This window comes from Polistes dominula, unplaced genomic scaffold, assembly GCF_049000335.1.
Source record: "Polistes dominula isolate Pdom_NZ unplaced genomic scaffold, Pdom_raw_medaka contig_26, whole genome shotgun sequence".
In the NCBI taxonomy this organism is placed as follows: domain Eukaryota; kingdom Metazoa; phylum Arthropoda; class Insecta; order Hymenoptera; family Vespidae; genus Polistes; species Polistes dominula.
Window position 1 is genome coordinate 2561467 of NW_028300939.1, and position 23319 is coordinate 2584785.

The following is a 23319-nucleotide window of genomic DNA, read 5'->3' on the forward strand; positions in this document are numbered from 1 at the left end:
AAAAAAAAAGGAAAATACGATTAAATTAATACTTAAAAAGAAGTCAGAATTTGTGTCATTTATAAATAATACCATTTACATAATACGATGAAATATTTCCTAGAAAATAAGGAAAATAAAAAAGAATAATAAATAATTGAGATCAAATCAGAGAGTTTCCTCCGTTGTTTTTTCTTTTTCTTTTCTTTTTTCATTTTAACGAAAATAAAAAGAAATAAAAATAAAAATAAAATAGAAATATAAGAAAGAAAGAAAGAAAGAAAAGAATAGAAATAAATATCGAAGAAATATGTAAAAAAAAAAAAAAAAAAAAAACAAGAAAACGGTGAATTTTTCGCTACTTCAATTTTCCATAGACGAAATTTCGACGTCATTCGTGCTGACCCAACGGTCAAATGTTGAATTCGTGAATTTATATTTCCCCATACATTTTCTCATCCCTTTCATAACATTTTCTATAGCAATTCTGATTCTCCTACCACTTCGATACCGTAATCCTCGTTCGTTCCTTCCTTCCTTCCTTCCTTCATTTTCGAACAAGCAAGTAGTCAAAATATAATAAAAAAAACCATGGAATAATAAAACCAAGGATCAAACCATTTTCTTCGCGAGACGTTGACGAGATAATAAAATAAAATAAAAAAAAAACACACACAAGAAGAAGATGAAGTCAATCGAATTTAAATACATCGAAAAATCATTTTCCCGTACGTTTTCTTTTTTCCGCAACAGTTGTGCAATAAAAAATTCATTCTCTACGTCATACTTAACGTCCATCATATCATTCCATTTCCTTTTTTTTTCTTTTTTTATTCGTCTAGTTTTTCTTTTTTTTTTTTTTTTTGGATGAGAAAAAAGGTCTCTTTTTTTTCACTACTAGTCACTAAATTCTATCTCGTGCAAGAAAGTTATCTCAATTTCGTAATTGCAAAAGTAGTCTTTTACCTCTCACTTACTCCTGCATATAAAAAGACATAAAAAGTTAGAAAAAGAATATAACCAAGTCGAGTTGAGTTGAATTGAGTTGAATTGAGTTGAGTTTTTCCCCGTAACATTACGATTTCACAAGATGTATTACACAACGTAAATGTTAATGAATTTCACGAGAACAAACACGAGTTAACAAGAGTAAGAGAGAGAGAGTGAGACACACAGAAAAACATATACATATATATATATATAGTCCAAGTGCATCACGAATGCAAAATCATGCAGACGACTTATTAAACGAACAAACGATGAACATAATAACCTTGAGACTGTTGAAAAATCTTTAATCAGAATATTATCGGTGAGATCATCTTGAAATGAAACTAATCCGTACCAGCTAAAGTAGTTCCATTGTGATCCTTGGATTTAATACAAAAACAGAATCTGTTAGCAATCTTATGTCTGATATCCTTTCTTGCTAACAACATGAACAACCAAAGTATAGGTTGAATTAGTCTACAGAGCTTTAAAATGACCAACTTGTTGAGACACGCTAAAAGTGATCCAAAGAACCACGGTGCACCCATGAACAGATATAGTCTTAAGAATAAGAAATATTTCTTGGTTAATGCACTACTTTGATTTTTCGTAGCTATCTCAGTGCTACGTTGAATTCGTACGATTTTGTACGTCGTAAAAAGGAATAATACGTTGTTGCAAAACAATGTTATTAATGGTAATGCGAAAAAGTAGAGATTCACTATTGGATTAGGACCTAAACAATATCTAACGTAATTAGGTTTCATCGGAAAGTTCTTTGGTATTCCTGGTGTATATTCGAAGATTGCAGCCACCACTGTTGGTAATAATGCACCACCCCATGCGAAAACGGAATAGATTAATATTCTCTTGTATTTGTCTTTTTCTTTGTTACCACTGAGTCCTACGGTCCAACGGAATCTCGTGATGCACAATGTCATATCAAAACAGATCACATTTAACCAAAAGAACGTAGCCACGGTGAAAAATTGTAAGGAAAGCCAGAGAATGATTACGAGATTATCGGCCAATGGATATTTGCAATAACACAAGTAGGATAATATACAACCCAATCCCAATAAGGATATATTGTGTTGAAGAACCGAATGATTGTAGTTACCTTTACGTAATTCTGGTATGAACAAATATATTAACACTACGATGATACTTATTATCATATGAGCAGCATTCGTTGCCATATATGATCGAGAACCCCAAAATACGAGATCCCATTTTTTAATACTATCCTCGTCATTACATATCTTCGCCGTTTCGTTATATGTTTTTGTTTTCATCATTGAAACGATCGACGTGTTTTCATTCACTTTGGACAATCCTGGACACCTGGCCAACACTTGTGTCCTATTCATCGTAGTTTCGAGACAGTAATCGTTTGGGAAATCATCCGTCGTATAAGTCCAAGAATTGTTGGCTCCATTTTCTATCCATATGATAGCAACCATCTTGCAGGGTAGCTCATAAGCACGTATTTCCGTTCCCATTTCCTCCGAAAAATCATCATCCTTAATGACCTTAACGCAAGTCATCAACTCATCGTCAAAAAGATAATCCTCTATGCAACATTTTCTTGGCAAATCTATCTGATTATATTCGTTCCATTTAATTAAACGTTTAACTGGTATTGCATTAATATTTGCAACAAATATGAGGAAACTCGTAAGGATGATCGTGTTACGTACGTGCATCTTCTTCGATACATTAACCGATACTGACGACAATAATTAGCGAGCATAGTTTCATACAATATATATGAATCATTCCACATTCTCAGATTTTTAACCAATAGTGTGCATTATTCTAATCGTTTCTATACTTATATATATATAAATGCAAGTGTAAGTGTCATAAATGCATATATATGTTTATATGTGTATGTATGTATGTGTGTGTGTGTGTGTGTGTGTGTGTGTGTGTTTGTGTTTAGAGGAACTCCTTGAAGAAACATTTTCCTGCTATTATTCGATTTTTTTCTTTTTCACAACATTTTTCATTAAAAATAGAACTTATTATTTTTCTTATGTTAGTATTAATCATTCGAGAGAGAAAATGTATAAATACATAAATTATAATCGATATACATAACCAATCATTACTCCTTTTTTATCAATTTTATTAATTTCAATTGAATTAATCTTATTTTTTTTTTTTTATGGAACATAGATAATTATTATATATACTTACTATTCGTTTTTTATTGATTTTAAAATTATCATTGTATATATCATTGGATTATTTGTTCTATTGATCAAGTATTTACCTTCAAGCATATACATTGAACAAGTAAATATATCTAACCAGTGAATTATCAGGTAAGGCCCACTCTGATTTTTTTCAAATTGTGCACACTTATAATTGTCTATGAAAAATGTTTATTATTTATTTAAATTTGTCGTATATATTAAGTCATTTGCAAAAAAAAAAAAACGTGAGTGGAAATATCACTTAGATTCTTATTCATTTAAGTGTAGTTGTGTATTAGTTTATGGTTAATGAAGCTGTGTGTGTCCAAAAAGTAACCGATATTAACTGTAAAATTCTTCTAAAAAATCGTGAAATATTTAATTTTTCGGGTATATGAAATATTAATTTAAATATTAATTTGGTTAAAACAAATATTTACAGTTATTCTTGTTATAGAATTTCAAATAACAATGTATATGCATATTTAGTATTTGTGTGTGCCTTCAGAAATGCCATTATACATACATATATTACAAAAATGAAACAATTTTAAGAACTAAAATAGAAAAAGATCTTAAAGGTTTGTTGTTAAATCCAACGATGATCACCTGTAACAAAAAGAAAACTATATTAATTATAGAATCAAGTGAGATACAATAGCCTGACATATGAATCGTCCAATTCGCAGATGCACTTTTCAAACTGAATTCTCTATTTATTTCTTTCAAATCTATATTTAAAGTTGCAATAAAATTAAATTTAAACGCGTGATTTTACATTTACAAAAAATAAAAAAAAATAAAAGTACAAATATTAAGTTACTAGAGAAAATAATATCTATTAATTATTATAACTAATACTTTTTTAAACTGCATTATATAAAAAAGAAAAAATTACAAATTTAATAAAATGCGATTTAAGTGACAAATCTTAAAGACAAAAAAAAAGAGAGATTACTTTAATATTTAAAAGACGATAATTAGGTTTCAAAATTTAATAAAAATGGAATTTAAATATTTTGACTCGAGATAATTAAACACATATGCATCTTTTTGACGATATAAACACGAATTTAGTGTCCCAAGGAGATGGAATGGTCCATCATCTCCAATTACAACTAGAAATTAATGACGAGCAAAAAAGTAAAACAATAAAATATAAAATATGACTAGAGAGCCATTCTCTAAAGGTTCAAACTTGCTGTTGAACCTTTGAAAATAACTCAATAGCCTGTAGTTGCCCTCTTGAGCCACAATTAAGTGGGGGCCTCTTCGGCATTAAGCCTCTTCTTTCTTCATTCCATGAAAACTGCATTTGGACATTTCCTACGTGCGAGCAAGATAAGATCTTTCATACTATTTTTGCAAATAAACTTTTATTTTATTATGATTCTAATTCTCAATTATTACAAAATTAATTTACATTTCGCGTTCACTTTTCTAGCTCGTGGACCATCAATGAACATAGAGTTTATTGATCATACACGAGAACATTTAATCGAATGTCCAAGCAGATAATGATTTCCCTCGATGACCTAATAACACTTCGCACTTTTAACATCGAGTAATAAAATCGAATTGAAATAAAAATTGCAATAAATGTAATGCATTTTCTTGCAATACTTTCATTTCATTAATTCGTTAATAATTTATTAGTTAATTATATAAAATATCTCCATTTTATAAAACGAAATCGCGATAGTGCGTAGTGCTAATCCTGAAATACTTAAAACTAAGTATCAAATGCATCAAAGAATTTGCGAATGTGATTCGACTCTATCTCATTCGAGATAGAATCGAAGTAGAAATGAATCTTTCAAATGGTTGCAAATACCTTTGAATCATGATACATAATAAAGATCACAGAATAGTTACAAAATAAATTAACAAATCAAACATAATATAGAATGAGATGATCAAATTTTGTAACAATTCTGTATAAACCAGGAGGCGGAATTTCCACTCCGGAGTGGAAGCTAGAAGTCTAATGCCTTTCCTGGATCCTACCTACTTAAAATTAAAGTTTTCACATTCATTCCAAGAAGTATGCTACCTGCCTGCCTATTATCCATATTTTTACCCATTTTAAGAAAAAACATACATACCCACCCACTCACTCCACGGTTCTCACACATACCACCAGGGTGCAAAAGCCTAAACTAGAGAGCATGCCCCGGGGCACCTCCGACACCCTAGTTCAACCACGTTTTCTAAACTTATATGCTAATGGGTATACGTACGTTTTGCTGTAATCGACTGCCAAGGCTAATGATTATTGCATAAAAAACTAAAGCAAAAATACAAGTATACACTAGCATATATATGCATACTAGTAATATACAAGTATATTAAAGTTTCCACAAATAAATGCAGTAACTCTACTATGCAAACGAGATTATCAAACAAATTAGAAATATTTAATATAAATATAAGAATACACAAAAACGTGATATGAGGAAGTAGTGCTTTGAGTATTTAATAATGTATTAAATGAATAAAAAATATCGCGAAACGATGTACAATACACACTACCTAATACGCACACACAGGTGTAAAGTACATCGTGCAATCACTAGCACAATAACAGCCGCCAATAGGGGAAAAACTAAAACTAAACCCACGCTAACTGTTTCTCACCCATACGTGTAACACCTGGGCACACGCATAGATGAGAACGCAGAAAGTATGGGGGGGGGAGAAACGGGAGATTAGTATATTAGTAGCTGAAAATCCTGATCTAAAAAATATGATTAACACATATATAAATATATCAAAAGATTTTAATAAAAATTCATCTAAGCGACTAAGGACTCTACAAGTCATTTGGTGAATAATGACTTAAACAAGCGAATGAAAAAAAAAAGTTACCCCATATGAAACAATTATAGCTTCGAGGTAAAGGTTGTATTAAAAGACTCTACAATAATGATGGATATTTTTTGCAAACCTCGGACGACTCCTTTCATTAAGTTGGCTGTTCTAATGAAAGAACTGGGCTTTGAGCCACCACTTAACTGCCAAAGTCTATCCGTCGCGAATAAGTTTGTCTTCTTGCTCATTTATTTAAAATATCAAAGTATTGATATATCAAAATTAATTTCGATTAGATAAACTATGTACGAAGCAATGCAATGTAAGACATTTATTACATGCTTTTATAAACGTAATAAAAAAGAGAGTGCATTTATTAATTGCATTATGAATTAAATGAATTTAACCGATGAGACAAGAAAACCTATCCTGAACTAATAATAAAACATACAATAAAATATACAATTTTCATGAGTAACTCCTAAAAAGGAATTACTCATGTGCTCGTCAATAATTTATTTAAATAATTACAACCAGTAACTCGTGCCGATTTGGACCTTTCATCCTCGGCATGATTGAGCACTGGAGGGACTTTAAATAAAAACTCACGGTTTAAGAAGTTCTGCGATGGCTCCAAAACACTCCTACTTCGCAGTAAGTATTATAGTCTGACCATGGAAGACGATACTCGATTTGCCATTGAAGAAGATCCATCGAAAATCCATCGAAGAATTCATCCAACATCTTTGAAAAGAAGAGAATCCATGGTTATATCTGTAAAATAAAATAGAACAAAACTATAAGTTATTTGGAATATTATTTAAAATCATATAAAATAAAATCGAATAAAATGTAAATACAAATGAATACTTACAATGCATTCCAATGAGATGCAGCTCTATTGCACCATGGTGATGCACCTCGCGTGAATCTAAAAACGCGGTATAAACGAAAATAAGAAACTATAGATGAGTTTCTTATCGCGAAACCGAAATTTTATTATACGACGAACAACACTGACTCTAATTCGCGTTTGATTTTAATTTATTACTCGCCCGATCACTGATTCTACAACTAATTCAAAAACTGCTTTGCACGCAGTTGATAATACCACCATAAACACTGCACATATTGCTTCGCGCACTATTGCAATCTGAAACTGAAATAAAAAACAACACTATTAATATCATTACTATTACAGAAAACCATGAAAAATTTTTAAGGAATTATTTCATACAAAAATATACTTACTTAAAATCTTTATTGATGAATGCACAATGGATCTCCTTTCCTTAGGATGACGACGACAATGCACAAATAATGACCATAAAACTGCATTCTTTTCAGTTAATTCAATTAACACTAGATTTATAGACTGAACAAATATGATTCATTTCAAACTTTTTTGTTACATATATATATAAAATAGAAATATTTTAATTAATTGTAATTTAAAAAAATTTAAATTTAATTAATTTTAAAGTAGAATATTTGTTTAAAATATATGTTAATTTTTAATGCTATAATGAAATATGCATAAATATTAATTCCTCTCCTCTACCCACTTTTTCATTCAAACAATGTTTGTAAATTTTTAAAAAATACTGAACAAATCTAGTGTTAAACGAATTTCTAAATGAATTTAATTAATAAAATGTGAATACCATTCCAACGATGATCTGAAACACAAATAAAAACAAAATAATATAAATCGTTGTTATATAAAAATTATTATAATTATTGAGAAAATGTTTAATATAAAAATTGACTTACGTTTTTTCTTCATTGATGAATGCAGGATGGGTATCCTACCCTTAGGATGACGATGAGCACATGTTTAAACCGAATAAAAGAAACTTGCGAGTTTCTTAACCGAGCAAACGAAACTTTAACATACGACGATCAACACTGAATCTACTTGTCGACTTTTTTATATTTTATTTTAACACGATGCAACACACGAGAACCTCATTGCCTACGCGCTCGATTGCAATGATTTTCTGAAACAGAAAAAGAAAAAGAACAATTAATATCATTGTTGTAATAAAAATCAATTGAAATTATCATAGAAATGTTTGATAGTAAAATATACTTACTTTTAGTCTTCGTTGATGACTGCAGGATGGGTATCCTACCCTTAGGATGACGATGTATAAAATAAAATTAAATAAAAAGTCTGAAAAGCTGAAACATACTAAAGACTATATTACAATATTTCCTGTAAATCATTTCTGAAGGCAGGGCACACATTAAAACCATTGAATATTTTTGATAGAATGGTATTCAAGTTATTAAATATTTGTGAAATTGATCAAAGTATGCAACTATTTGCTTGCTAAATTACATATTAAGTATGTAATGTTAGTATAAATATTAATTAAAAATCTTTAAAGTTGTCTAAATAAAACAGTAATTGTATCAGCAAATGCAATAAAGAGTAACATAAAAAATAAACCAGTTTTTATACCATTCTATGCAATGAAAAGCTTTTTAAACTATTAAAATCAAAACGATAACGTTAGAAATAAAATTATTAAATAATTTAATACACTTCTTTTACGTTTATGTTGTCTCGTCGAAGGATAGAAGACGAATACGAGATACGTTACTACATAACCTTGGTAGAGGAGACCTCGGGAGTGTCGAACGCTCGGCTATTATACCTATGTTATCGGCTGTTTACGTTTTGTCGTCGACTCAAGAAATACTTGGAAATATAAATACACATTTATAATAGCTTATATGTCGAGTGTATTGTTTTCTTATTCTTCCTCTCTCTCTCTCTCACTCCTTCTCTCTCACTCTTTCTGTAGTATTTTTATATGCTTATATGCTTATACTTAAAAAACATAATGCTCACCTCGACGTATATATAGAAGATAAAGAAAGTTGCCACAATATTAAAAGGTTAGTGAATTCGTGTTGTATCTTTTCACAAGCTCGAAAAACTAAAAAAAAAGTAAAGTATGAAAACACGTATAAAAATTATGCATGTAGTATGCATTTGATATATAACATTCGTTATATATCATTTAATATATAACAGAAAGGTGTACATTAAAATATTAATTGAAACAATTACCTGAAATTAACGGGATAACAAAATCCGCTGCAACAAGTATACAGATGACAGATTAAAAAGTTCGAAAGATTCGCCATATTGCAGTGCATAAAACAGGCGCGTAAGACTGGCGCGAAAATACTGCATGCGCGAAAATGATGCGCAGTAAATCTTCTTTCCACCTATAATAAAGAAAAATTTCAAATGATTAAAAATACGATATAGGAGCATAAACATTGTCAAAATATATTCAAAAAATCAAAATTGATCCTTACATCCTTTGTATATTATAATAGGAAGGTGTAAATCTTACAAAATATCTTTTAATTACCTGATTTTAACGGGACGATGACACTCCGATGTGTTCTCCACGAATGACGCCATGAAACTGAAGAATTCGGACGAAAGCTTGGCTGTGATTGGCTAATTCATTTTTTTGAACATGAAAACGGTCATCATTGGTTTAAACATTTCATATGTTTTAACGTACATTAAATAAAAAATAATTTTGATATGTTATAAAGTTATGTTTCTTTTTTTGATTACATATTAAATTTTTACTTGTTACTTATGATTATTCTAAAAATAATGAATAGAATAAAGACAATGTAGACATTAAGAGATCTTTGTCGTTTAGCACAAAAGAACAAAATCGTATAGAAGAGAATTGTCGATAGAAAAATGTCTAATATGAAATGCAACATATGAAAGAATACATTCCCAAAATTTGTATCGATAAAGAATCCTCACAATTGAAATACTTTCAGAGATGCATAATTGTTTTAAAAATATTCACAATAACGTTTATACACAATTCACACACGAAGATTATTCCACATGATTTTCTATGCTATAAGATACTACATTCTCTTTATTTTATTCATTATTTTTAAAATAATTATGAATAACGTGTACGTTTAATTTCTAATGAAAAAAGAAACATAAATTTATAATAAATCAAAATTATTTTCTATTTAATGTACTTTAAAACATATGAAATGTTTAAACCAATGTATATGAATAGAAACAATCTGAAATGTAATTAGAGTATATTAGAATGATAAAATAATTGTTAAATAATTAATATAAGTGCATATTGTTATCTAATAACTTATTACATATGATCTATGTACCTTTCTCTTCAAGATTCACCTTTTAACTGAGACATTAATCTCTATGAAAAATACTTTTATTCAATGTTGTCTATATGACTGTTTGAATGTTATGGATGTTGGAAATGAATATAATATTCCACATACATATAAAGATAATTTGAAATTAAAACTATACAACTGTATCTGTTTTGTTTTCCTTTTATTATTATTATTATTTTATAGCTCCTATGCTTTAATGAAACATTTTCATTTATCAAAATACTTTAATTAAATGTTCTTTACATTATTTTAACTGTTGCACATGTGTTCAATAATAATAGTATTTCTAAGAAAGAAGAATTTAAAATAAAAGATTGTTATTTTTACATGTTTTTTCACTCCAATATAATAATCATTATTACAATGATAATTTACATGTCACTAATAAATAATAATGTAAAAATAATGAATAGAATATAAAGAATCTATAATAAAAACATTATCTGATGACACTACTCGAGATAACTGTCATGTAGAAGAGAGAAACATTGTCAAAGAAATGATTTAATGTCAACAATTTGTTTGAAGTTATTTTATGTCAAAGAATTGTGATTTCTTTTTTTTTTTTTTTATCATTATTTTCGTTGTCACATGTAAATTGTGATAAACTTTCATAAAAGATTTACACGTTTAACTCATTGTCACACAGAATTGTCACACATTGTCAAACAAATTGTTCGACTCACTCTATCATTGATTTGATTAATCAAATTTATTTATTTAATAATCAAATATTAACGATTATTTCATTTAAATAAAATTTCAAAAATGAAAGAAGAACAAAAACATATCTAAATTATAAGATCCAGCAATGTGACACGTCGAAAGTAAAAGACATAAAAAGATATCGATTTATGTTCCCTAGTCATATGTGTCTGCGTCTGTGTATGTGTGTGTGTGTGTGTATGTTTGTGTTTTTTCTCTCTATCTTTCTGTATCTTTTTTGAGGTTTTTCTCTCTCTTTTCAGTTTTCTGTAAAGACACTTTGAACCTTTTCTGAAGCGTTAAGACAGCCGGCAGGAAATGGTTTCCACCACTCGAAGACTTCTCTAAAGCCGCCACATACGAAACAAACATTTTTCATCTACTCGAACTGCCGGTAAATCCTGAAAATTGTCTCTTTCTCTTCGTACTATAATCCTGTTTGGTAGAAAAAGAAAAAGAATCCAAGAAAAAAAAAAAATTCGTTAGAAATCGATGAAAAAAAAAAAAAAGGCAATGACCAACAGTAAATGTGTTCTTTAAAAATTGACGAGTAATTCGTCATTACAGTTAAAAATGTACAAAAAATAATAAAAATAAGAATAAATTAAAAATAAAAAAAAAAATAAGAAAAAAATGTAACTCTCTTAGCGTTCTTTTTTTTTTTATTTTTTTTATTTTTTATTATTTTTTATTATTTTTATACTTGCGTCTTTTGCTGCTGCTGCTTTTTCTTCTTCTTCTTGATTTTATTTTTTTTTTTTTATTAAAATATTTGGTTTTTCTTCTCCTTTATTTTTTTTTTTTTTTTTTTTTTAATTAAAATACTTAATTTGCTTTTTCTTCTTCTGTCTTTCTTCTTCTGTCCTTCTTCTTCTTCTTCTTTATTTTTGAAATGAGAACTTCTTTAGATTCAGGGTGATCTGAAAATCGTAAAACGAAAGAACGTGAAACCGATAAAACAAAAATAATTAATTAATTAATAAAATTCAATATATAATTTAATTCTATATATTATTTAATTAATTAATAAAATTCAATATATAATTTAATTCTATATATATATTAATTAATTAATTAATTAATTAAATTTTATACATAAAAATTTAGTGTCACAATATGTTTGTCCATTAATAATTTCAAAACAACACAACTTATCTTAATGAAATGAATTTACTTTCACGCGTGATTTTTTCCCAACTTTGTGCACATAGCACAATTTTTATTTATAATTATTAATTTTTATTACTAATTTAAAGATTTTTATTTAGAGGTTATCTAAGTTCTGTAAGGTTCTTTCAATTGATAGCTCTGTATTACAATTCAATTGTTTCGATATATTTACATCTCGAAGCTTAGTTTTCTAACTCTGCTCTCTTTTTCTTTTGCTTTTTTTTGTTTGTTATTAAAATACTTGCTCTCTTATTCTTTTTCTCTCCTTCTTCTTCTTCTCCATTTTTTTTTTTTTTTTTTTTTATTAAAATACTTGATTTTTTCGTCTCTTCTTCTTCTCCTTATTTTTTTTTTTCTTGTTATTGGTCAATTTGTCAATCGATTTGTCTGGCTGTCTCTATACATATATATATATGTATTTTTTATTTTCCTTCTCCTCCTTCTCATTATCTTTAGGAGTCCGAGGCAAACCAGTGATGTATGCTCGCAACGTTACAAAATATTTCCCATTCCTCGTGGACGTTTCTTGGTATTTACAACAGCTTGGCATGAAGCAAGAGCGCGGGAAATATTCTGATGTCACGAGGAAGGATAATTATTCCGTCGCACGTCCTATCTCTCTTTCTCTTTCTCTCTCTCTCTCTCTCTCTCTTTCTCTCTCTTTCTTCTTCTTCTTTACGACCGATGGAACACAGGAATGGGTGGTGGAAAGGAGAAGAGGAAGAAGAACCAACAACAGCAGCACGCGACATGGTCTCAAAGGTGAGCAAATGTGTTGGAGGACACGAGAAGAGAAATGGTCACACATATAATCTCACACATATCCAATCATATATACGATTACACGCACCGTTACCTATACATTCTTATATATAGTATCACATATCTAATCATGTATATATATATATATATGGTTATACGCACTGTTACCTCCACAATCGTACACACTATAATACATACAATCTTATATATAGTATCACATATGTAATCATATATATATACCGTTACCTATACACAATCGTATATATGATAATACATACACATACAAGAATATATATAAATATATGTTGTAACGATTGAGAAAAAGGGGAAATCCTATAAAAACTGTGAACAACTTTGAAATATTTTTACTCGTACTTCGGAAGACTCACCAACCCATTCTCAGTAACTTCACCGATATATATATATATATCAAACATCTTCGCATAAATACACATATGTATGTGTATTAAATCAGTCTACTAAATGACAAGTGTAAAAAGGTTACTTTTGAAAAGATACAGAAACAACATGTGCGTGTGTTTTTATCGCGAGTGCATTGATTTGTTTTCTATATAAATTCAGTTATACATTATATTATCGTTTAATTACCAAAAAAAAAAATTGGTGTTGTTTTATCATATAAGATTGTCGTTTGATTGGATAGTAAAACGTGAATACGTTTAACCTACTTTCATCTAAAGAAATATTTAATACTCGTGTTGAAGAATTGTTCGATGATAAGAAGATTTATGAAAGACAACGGACAAATCGTTTGTCACCTTACGAAGATCTTTCTCTTGTTCTCGGTTTAAGAAACTGATCGAACTCTAAAAATAAAAGAAGAAGAAGAAGAAGAAGAAGTAGAAGTAGAAGTAGATGAAAAGAAAGATGGTGATAGGTAAACTAGACTCGATCCTCTTGACGTCCTTCATCTTAGTCGAAACCATCCTAAGTTTCACGATTCTTGTAAGCGAAGCTACTACTACTATTACTACTACTACTACTACCAGAACCACAACCATGATCGTAGTAAATCGTGGAAGATGCTGCATTTTAGAATCTCAAGAAAAAGAAGATAAAGATAAGAAGAATACGAGATGCTGTACCATTTCACACAACGACAATGACAATGCAAATCACACACTTTCGTTTATCGAAGGTACATCTATGTATATATATATATATATATGTCAATTGTACGTTTTATTTTTCATATTTATTCTGACAACTTCTTTTATTCCTTTATATTATTATTATTACATCTATTTCACAAAACCCTTACGGAGTTTTCTATCTTTTCTTTTCTTTTCTTTTCTTTTCCTTCTTTGTTTTTTCTTTCGTAATTTCTATTTTCATCGAAAAACTTCTTCATCTTCTTCTTCTACTTCTTATTCTTATTCTTATTCTTCATTTTCTTCTTATTCGAGAACTGAGAAAGTGGCCTTTGACTATCACAACGAAAACGACCAATTTATTCTGAAAACATCTTACGGTTGTTAACACTTTTATAGCTCTTACTAATTTAATTTATATCTTTTTTATTACTCCATATATATATCTATATATAATATTTCTTCTTATTCATCTTTTTCTTGACATAATAAAACTACAGACAAAAAATCATTTATATTAGTTTAATTCGCGATCAAATTGTTATATGCTAATGGGGTATATCTGAAATTAATCATTTTTTGTTTTATACTTACGAGATCTGACATTATTGATATTAAATAATAAATCATAGATGTATAGTTTGATTTTATTCAAAAAATTAGTATATTATGCATAATTATCAAAAATCGATACTTTTCTATTAATAGAAAATATAATAATATTAATATACTAATATCTATTTATATATAAATATATATATGATATAATTATAATTATATAATTAAAATATAATTAATAATAAATATATAATATAATATAATAAAAAAAATAATAATATATTGTATTTATATATATTAAATTATATATATATATATATATATATATATATTACATTATAATTATATTATAATATAATTAAATTAAAATAATATAATTTAATATAATCATATAATTTAAATTATATTATTATAATTTAATATATATCGAAGTAGCATCACATAATATAAATATATATACTTTTCTATCAATAGAAAATATTATAATATTAAAATATCATAATATCTATTATAAATCTATTTAATTATATATTTAATATAATTGTAATTATACTGTTCGTGGCTCGGTGCTAGAGTCTTGGATTCGTATCCGCGAATCGCGGGTTCGAATCCCAGCAGTCTTGAAAAAATAATTGTAATTATAATTTGAATATAATTAATAATAAATATTATAATATAATATAATAAAAAAAATATTAATATATTGTATATATATATATATATATATATATATATATATATATATTAAATTATATATATTATTTATATATTATATTATAATATAATTTAGTATAATATATAAATTATATTATTATAATTTGATATACTATATGGAAATAGCATCATAATATAAATATTATATACTTTTCTATCAATAGAAAATATAATAATATTAATATATTAATATCTATTTAATTATATATATATATACAATATATTAAATTATATATATTATTTATATATTAAATTATAATTATATTATAATATAATTAAATTAATATAATAATATAATTTAAATTATATTATTATAATCTAATATAATTATTAATGTAATAATGTATTAAATTATATTATTATAAATTAATATAATTAATAATATAATAAAACAGTAAAATATATTGATATATATATATATATATATATATATATCGATATGGTGTAATGTGTACACGAAATTTATTTCATTTTTGTTTAATATTTTTTTTTTACGATTTATCTTGGAAATGTTCAACGTCAATTAATATTATTATTATTATTATTATTATTTTTAAATATACAGGGAAAAATTGAAGAGAATAAAAATTGATTAATTCGTACCCATCAGATACAATGACACCCCAGACGATATAAATTTTTTTTTTTTTTTTTAAATAGGAATCTCTCGCGGTACATAGGGGAATGACTAATTAAATTTTTACGAGCTCATAAAAAAGTATGATGATACTGGATATGATGTTTATGCCAAAGCATTCTGATAAAATAAAAATAGATTCCATTATAATTTTTTACGTAATTGGTTATTTTTAATTGTCGATAAACATATTCGTAGAAACGAGATAATGATTTCAGTAGAACTCAAGTGACACTTATGTCTTCTTCAAGTTTATATAAATTTACATGAATAATATTTATTTTTTTTTCTTTATTTTTCTCACATAAGATAAAAAATTACTATTTTTTTTTCATTTTTTTTTTTTTTATTCATTGTCTTTATTTAATCTTTCTCACGGGACATAATAAAAACTTTAAAAAAAGAAAAAGAAAAAAAGAAAATACTGGGTCCTGCAAATGAACTAGGTATAAAAAATAAATTAAAACTCGACGAGATATCCTCTCTCTCTCTCTCTCTCTTTCTCTCTCTCTCTCTCTCTCTCTCTCTTTCTCTCTTACTCGTCAACTTTGTCCCATTGAATATTTAAATAACATTAAACACCTTTTCTTTTTTTTTCCATTTTCTTCTTTACAACCGTCAGTAAAAATTTCATCAGATTTATATTTGTTATTTAATAAATAGGGTCAACAACAAACAAAAACAAATTAAAAAATCCTATAGTAAATTTGGGTCAAAAAGGTACAATTATTATACTTGTTCAGTTTCTGATATTTTAAGCCTTTGGGTAGACATTTATTTGAATATTACTTTGAAAAAATTATCATAATTTAAATTGTATAATATTTAAATATATATTTAATTTAATTTTTAATAATTAAATTAATATTTAATTGTGATAATTAATTAATATTTTTTAATATAATTAAATTTAAATTTTTATTTATTTAAATTTTTTATAATTTAATTTAAAATTTAAATATTAATTTATAAAAAATAATATTTATATTAAATTAAAAAATTAAAAATAATAAATTAATTAAATTAATTTATAATTAAAATATAATATTTAAATTATTTTAATATAATATAAATTTTTATTTAAATTAATATTTAAATATACTATTAAATATTAATATTTTTATATATATATAAATCAATTTATATTTAATTTTTTATATCTGTTATAAATTAATATAACACACATTTAAATATATATTAAATATTATAATAATTAATTATAATAATATAAAAATTATTAAAATTCTTCTAAAATAAACCAAAAATATGAATTTAGTTAAATCTCGTCTCAGTTTCAGTGACGTATCAGAACATCATGTTCATCTTTACCCAAACAAATTCATGACATAGTGATACGTCCAATGTAGTCAAAGAGTTAAACGAGAATCGATCAATAAAAACCAATAATAAATGACTATATAATTTCAATATAAAAAAAAATGATAGACAAGTTTCTAATTTCCTTTTCAATCAGGTAGTTACTCAAGCTAACATCCATTTCACGTTCGATTTCAAACGCCGGAATAGAATTCTCAATCGACCGTTAGGGTTTACATCTCGAACGCTTGATTTTCTCGCGTTGGGATTTTTCTAACGAGCACGAATCACGAACAACGGGGGCCTGAGAGAAGGGGAAAGGGAAGGAAGCCAAGAGTATGGGGTGCACACCACCAAGTGAAGTAGTAGTATAGTATACACCATCGAAAGCATCGATGGTTTGCGTTCCACCACGGTGAATGTTCGAGGAAACTTCGAAAACGGCAGTTTCGATCGAACGAAATCACGACCGAACCAACGAACGAACGATTAAACGTTCCCATATGGAATTTCAATCGGCTGGAACACGAGGATCGGACAAAACAATCGTTCCTTGTGATATATATATATGTATGTGTGTATATATGAGAAAGAGGAACGCAGTGAGTAGTCCCGGCCAAATTATCCAAACAGAGAGCGCGCGGCTCACCCTTTGGGGATCGATACCGTGCGCGCGCGCGCACACATACATACATACATACACACATTGCTATTTAACCATCCAACTTACTCTATCTATCTCTCTGTCTTTGTCTCTCTACTACCAGCATGTATTTTATGTTTTCAGATAATTCCGAAACGACGAGTAACCCGGTGGACTCATGGGTATGCTTCGATGCTTGTTTCGAGTATCGGCCGAACAATAGTTTTGTCATTCTCCGAAGGTATCCCAATCGTAACGAATCTTTTAACGTTAGTTCGATGATACCAGAAATAACCAAGAACGATAATGAAATTTTATGCGAATTTATCAACGATAACGTTGAATTTAATAACTCAAATGATACCGATGATAATGATGATGAAACTTGTCGAAGTATTTTAACACCTTTGAGTTTTTGGGGTGCAAACATTGTTGTATTCGCTAACGTGATCTACATTCTACCGTATCTTATCGTTGTCTTGATTTATTCTACTGTATCGGGACTACGTAAACGAGCTTACGACAGGGCCGTACTCTGTTACAACATTTTGCAAATCGTCTTAAACTTAATACTGATCGCCATAGGGTTGTCTTTACTATGTCGTGTCAGCCTGTATTTCTCGGTTTATACTGTATCCTGCTTGACCCTGATGTTTCTATCGATATCTTCAACAGTCTGGCTCTTCGTCATTTGCATCGACATGACCCTGGTCATCACCAGATTCCGCTGGAAGCCATCATCCGATCCCAAACAGTATAGGACTCAAGAAAGACGAAAGTTCTTGATATTCTCCGCTTGGGTTTGGGGAATATCCTTCGTACCAACAGCTATTGCTACTATCGTTGAACTATCACCGTTAGTACCAAATAATTCACCATTCAAACCAAATTTTCATCATTTTTCTAATGGTCCTAATATTGCTGTTATTGTCTATGTTGCTACTATACCATTTATCATTTGTTTAATGAACAGCATGCTATTTGTTTATACCACTTATAAAATAATCAAAATAAGAAAGTCAACTGCCATTGCTAGCAAGAATACGACTAAAGCAAAAGAATCTTATTTTATGTTTCTCAAACTTTACTTTCTGATGGATGCACCATGGATTACCAGTGCTCTTGGTGCCATTTACACCGAATTATGGTTGTTTAAATTTTTTAGAATGATTCAACCGATCTTAATGCTGATCGTTATCTTACCAAAAAATTCTTTGAAGAATAGTTGTTGTGGGTGTCCTTTTTGTAAATCCAAATCTATTAACATTGATGAGGAGAATGGGGAAGTTGAAAAGTGTTGTTCATCTTGTTTTGTAAAATAATCTACAATGTGTGTGTGTGTGTTTTTTTTTTATAATAATCGGGAAATTAACACTATGCCGTGCGCACGTCTAATCTACATTTTTTAAATTAATTAATTATTATTTAATTAATAACCACCGACGTGTGGCCATTAAGGTGTTAACTTTCGTTTATGGAGGGTAGAAATAAGGAGTAACATTTCTTATGGAAAGAGAATGTGAAAAAGTGTCCAACGTTTTCTATAAATAATAGTTGAAAAACCTTCCTGAATGGCGCTGGTGTAGACAGAAGGTATGGCATGAATGTAGCAATTGTAAACGAATTGAAGTATGCCGATTTAATTTTATGAAAAAGTATGCGAATAACAAAACAGTTATGGGTAAAATTTGGGTTGTGAGATTTGTGTTCCTTGTTTCAATGATTGTTCCTTGTTCTCAATCCTACTCTAATAATATTTGACACTTCCTTTAAAATGTATCCTCTAGCTACTGTGGCGCCACCCCAATTGAATGCATTTAGACAGACATTTTTTATATACAGAGATGTTACTCCTTATTTTTACCCTCCATACTTTCGTTTTACAGTTGTGAATACTACAATGGAACCATCGGCACCAACGTAGAACCACCGGCACTGACCCAATAGTTTTCGCATGGCTCTAACGTGGAACCACCAAACGTCATAGTGTTAATAATAACACCGTTGATTTGTATTCGTCTTTAAACGTTATTACTAAAAATCATTTGTTTCGATAATTAAAAAACACACACACACAAAAAACACAATCTGCTTTTTAATATCGTCAATTTGATGAAAAACACAATGATGACTTTTTCGATTAGGTAATAATTATCCCAATAACACGCAACAACGAATTTTGCTTGGATCGTTTATTAACACGATTAACACGGACGAACGATGATGATTCATTTCGTTACGAATCCTTGTTTACTAAAGATAACAAAACGCAATTAAATTGATTAAACCGGTGAATAATATCATTGCAAATTATTTGTCGGACAATATGCTACATTAATTACATAAAGATGAATTATAAGTTAGACCAGTTATACAATTTGTTCAATATTTATTATAAAAGACTGACATTTAGGTACTAATCCGATCCAATTCGTGAATATAATTTGATCATCATTAATAGTGGAATGATACAAATGTAATTTCTCTATAATATATATATATATATATAACATATATGAATAAATAAATGTCTACGAAAGATCGATTAGTAGAATAAAATGTAATACACATACCTACATATGATTAAAAACGATTCAATTTTCCGCATAGATTGTAACAACGAAGACGAATAAATTTATCGAAGATATACATCTATACATATAAACACATACATACACATAAAGGATTTTTTATTTCTTTACACGACTTTTCCGATCATTTATCACGTACATGACTTTAAGCAAAAAGTATCGTCGTCAAATTGAAATGAAACTAAACGTGTATCGTACTCACCAATGATGAATGATCGTGTTTATTAATTCGATAAATGATACACGATGATTAAGATAAGATTAAGATAATTATAAAGAATCGTTCATTTATAGTGATGAAACGCAACGTGTACCTTCAACGTGTTACACGGACGAGTGCGTTGAAACACGAGGGAAGGGTCTTGACTATTAAACGTTCGCGGTCAGTGCGGTCGTTGCAGTTACCATAGAAGAGAAGTGCAACCGACTTACTACTACTCTCCAACGACTCCTTAAACGCCACTTTGAGTCTCGCTAGTTTCTAAAATTATGCTAAACCTTAAGAGATACGACACAAAGACTAGACACTGCTTTTAATCTCTAATTCAATTTTCTTTACTTTAAGTTTTATATTTTAATTTTTTTCATACAAAAAATATATTACATATAAAGAAAACTATGTTGATTTTAGAATGTTTTTGAAGTGAAAACGACTTTAGAAAGAGAGTGATCTGAAAAGTAAATAAACGGAAACGGAGCTATGTAACGAAGCTATGAAACGGTTGCCATACTAAATAATGAGAGAAGAAAAGACAAACATATAGGATTGAGCCAGCAAGAGAATGAGATGGAATATAGCTATACAGTTTTTCCTATTCTCGGTCTGCTCTTTATGATATGCTTCGTAGTTATCGCTCCTGGTTGTATATGTGTGTGTTTGAGTGCGACTGCATACTACAAAGCATAAACACACATATTCTTTCGATACTCAAAATATTTGTAGGTAGGAGCGATAGAAAGGTAAAAGAATAAACAGAGTAAGGCACGTAGGTATGCGACAAAAGAATCAGATCCAAACCAATCGACGGTCGACATAAAAAAAGAAGGTGCATGGTATGTTTATTTTCTACCAAACGTGTCATTTCTTTTCTATTTTTCTATATTATTCCTATTTTTTCTAAAGACCCTACGGACTTATCGGAAAGACCCTACGGACTTATCGGAAATACCCTACGGACTTATCGGAAAGACCCTACGGACTTATCAGAAATACTTTACGTACGAGGTTTTTTCTGAAAAGTAGTGAGGCTTTTTCCGAAAAGTAGTGAGGTTTTTTCCGAAAATCAGTGAGGTTTTTTCCGAAAAGAAGTGAGGTTTTTTCCGAAATGTAGTGAGAAAGGAAAGACTCTAAGGAAAGACCCTACGGACTTATCGGAAAGACCCTACGGACTTATCGGAAAGAGCTTACGGACTTATCGAAAAGACCCTATGGACTTACTTATCGGAAAAAAACCTCACTACTTTTCGGAAAAAGCCTCACTACTTTTCAGAAAAAACCTCGTACGTAAAGTATTTCTGATAAGTCCGTAGGGTCTTTCCGATAAGTCCGTAGGGTATTTCCGATATTATAACAAATAAACTTAACAATTATCCTACTCCTGATATTCTGCATTCGTCTCTTTCTCTCGAATCTTAGTATTTTTTTATCATGGCCGTTTCATCGGAGCGCTACATCGCCGCGTTACATCGCGCCACGTTTCATTTTTTCAAATCACTCCCATTCTAAAGAAGTTTTCATTTCAAAAAATAAAAAGAAAATATAAAAAAAAAAAAAGGATCTATCCTTTTTATCCACACTTTAAAAAAGAAATAGTAAAAGAGTAAATTTGTTCGTATATATTCTTTTCAAAGATATACCTACCCCTATCACGTATTAAAAAATCATCGCGTATACAAACGAACGTGGTTTAACGTGAAAAGAAAAAAATTCCCTAAGAAGATTACACAATATATGTTTTATAAAAATGAAAGAGAGAGAGAGAGAGAGAGAGAGAAAAGATAAAGATAGAAAAATCCTCAAGTATGGAAGATTAGAATGAAAGTTTAGAAGAAGAACAAAGGTTACTCTATCCGTTCCGTCGTTCGGTTAGCACGCGCCAAGTTGAATCCACGAAGAAATAAAGAAGTCGAGAATAAGAAGAGATCTTCCTTCACAACTGCAAGGTGTCTCGTAGTGGTGGTCCGTCCCCCGTTTGCGTTCTCAATCGCTTTCCAGCTTCGGAAATGGACATACGGTGCCAGCCGACGTGGCTTTTATCGGAGGAATCAGTCCTCCACCTTCTCCACCTTCTACTTTTTCTCCCTCCCTTCTATAACTTTGGTATCGTTCTCCCCTCACCAATACTTTCTGCAATGGTGATACCTGTGTGTATATGTGTGTCGTCTACCTATGTCTTCTTTTAGTGCTTTTACCTGGAGATATCATCCGAGTGTTTGTGAAACCAGCCGATCTAGAATTACGAAGAACGTTCTTAGCAACTACGTTGGTTGGGTGCTACTTAAATTACCACTCGAATTACTTGACCTACATGTATCGGTCGTGTTAGCTACTAACCACCCTTCTCTCTCTCTCTCTCTCTCTCTCTCTCTGTCTCTTTCTTTCTTTCTTTCTTTCTTTCTTTCTTTCTATTACTGTTTCTTTCTTTCTTTATTTGTTTCTTCATCTTGATCTCGATCCTGATTTCAACGTATAACACTATGTCAAATGTCCTCGCAAACCAAGCAAAGATTTTATTACCAAATGTTGCAATGATATCGATTATTAATTTACACATCGTCATCATTTGATACCACCTAATCATCCTCTTACGATAAACGTCTCACCGATATCTCTTGTTCTTTTATTATATGTAACTTTAATTAGGTTACCAAGTTGATGTAACCTTCGTTTAATATTAAATCATGTACCAATTTT

General features: G+C 29.1%; 2 protein-coding genes across 2 annotated transcripts; one reads left to right on the forward strand and one right to left on the reverse strand.

Annotated features, from left to right (window-relative positions):
- Positions 1 to 299: 299 nt before the first annotated feature.
- LOC107071232 (G protein-coupled receptor Mth2) lies at positions 300 to 2675 on the reverse strand. The gene has a single exon (XM_089171490.1). The coding sequence runs from the start codon at positions 2673 to 2675 to the stop codon at positions 1314 to 1316; it is 1362 nt and encodes a 453-aa protein (XP_089027616.1). The 3' UTR covers positions 300 to 1313.
- Positions 2676 to 13225: 10550 nt separating this feature from the next.
- On the forward strand, positions 13226 to 21621 carry LOC107071202 (uncharacterized). The gene is made up of 2 exons (XM_089171520.1): positions 13226 to 13992; positions 17959 to 21621. The coding sequence occupies exons 1-2, from the start codon at positions 13710 to 13712 to the stop codon at positions 19134 to 19136; spliced, it is 1461 nt and encodes a 486-aa protein (XP_089027646.1). The 5' UTR covers positions 13226 to 13709; the 3' UTR covers positions 19137 to 21621.
- Positions 21622 to 23319: the final 1698 nt, after the last annotated feature.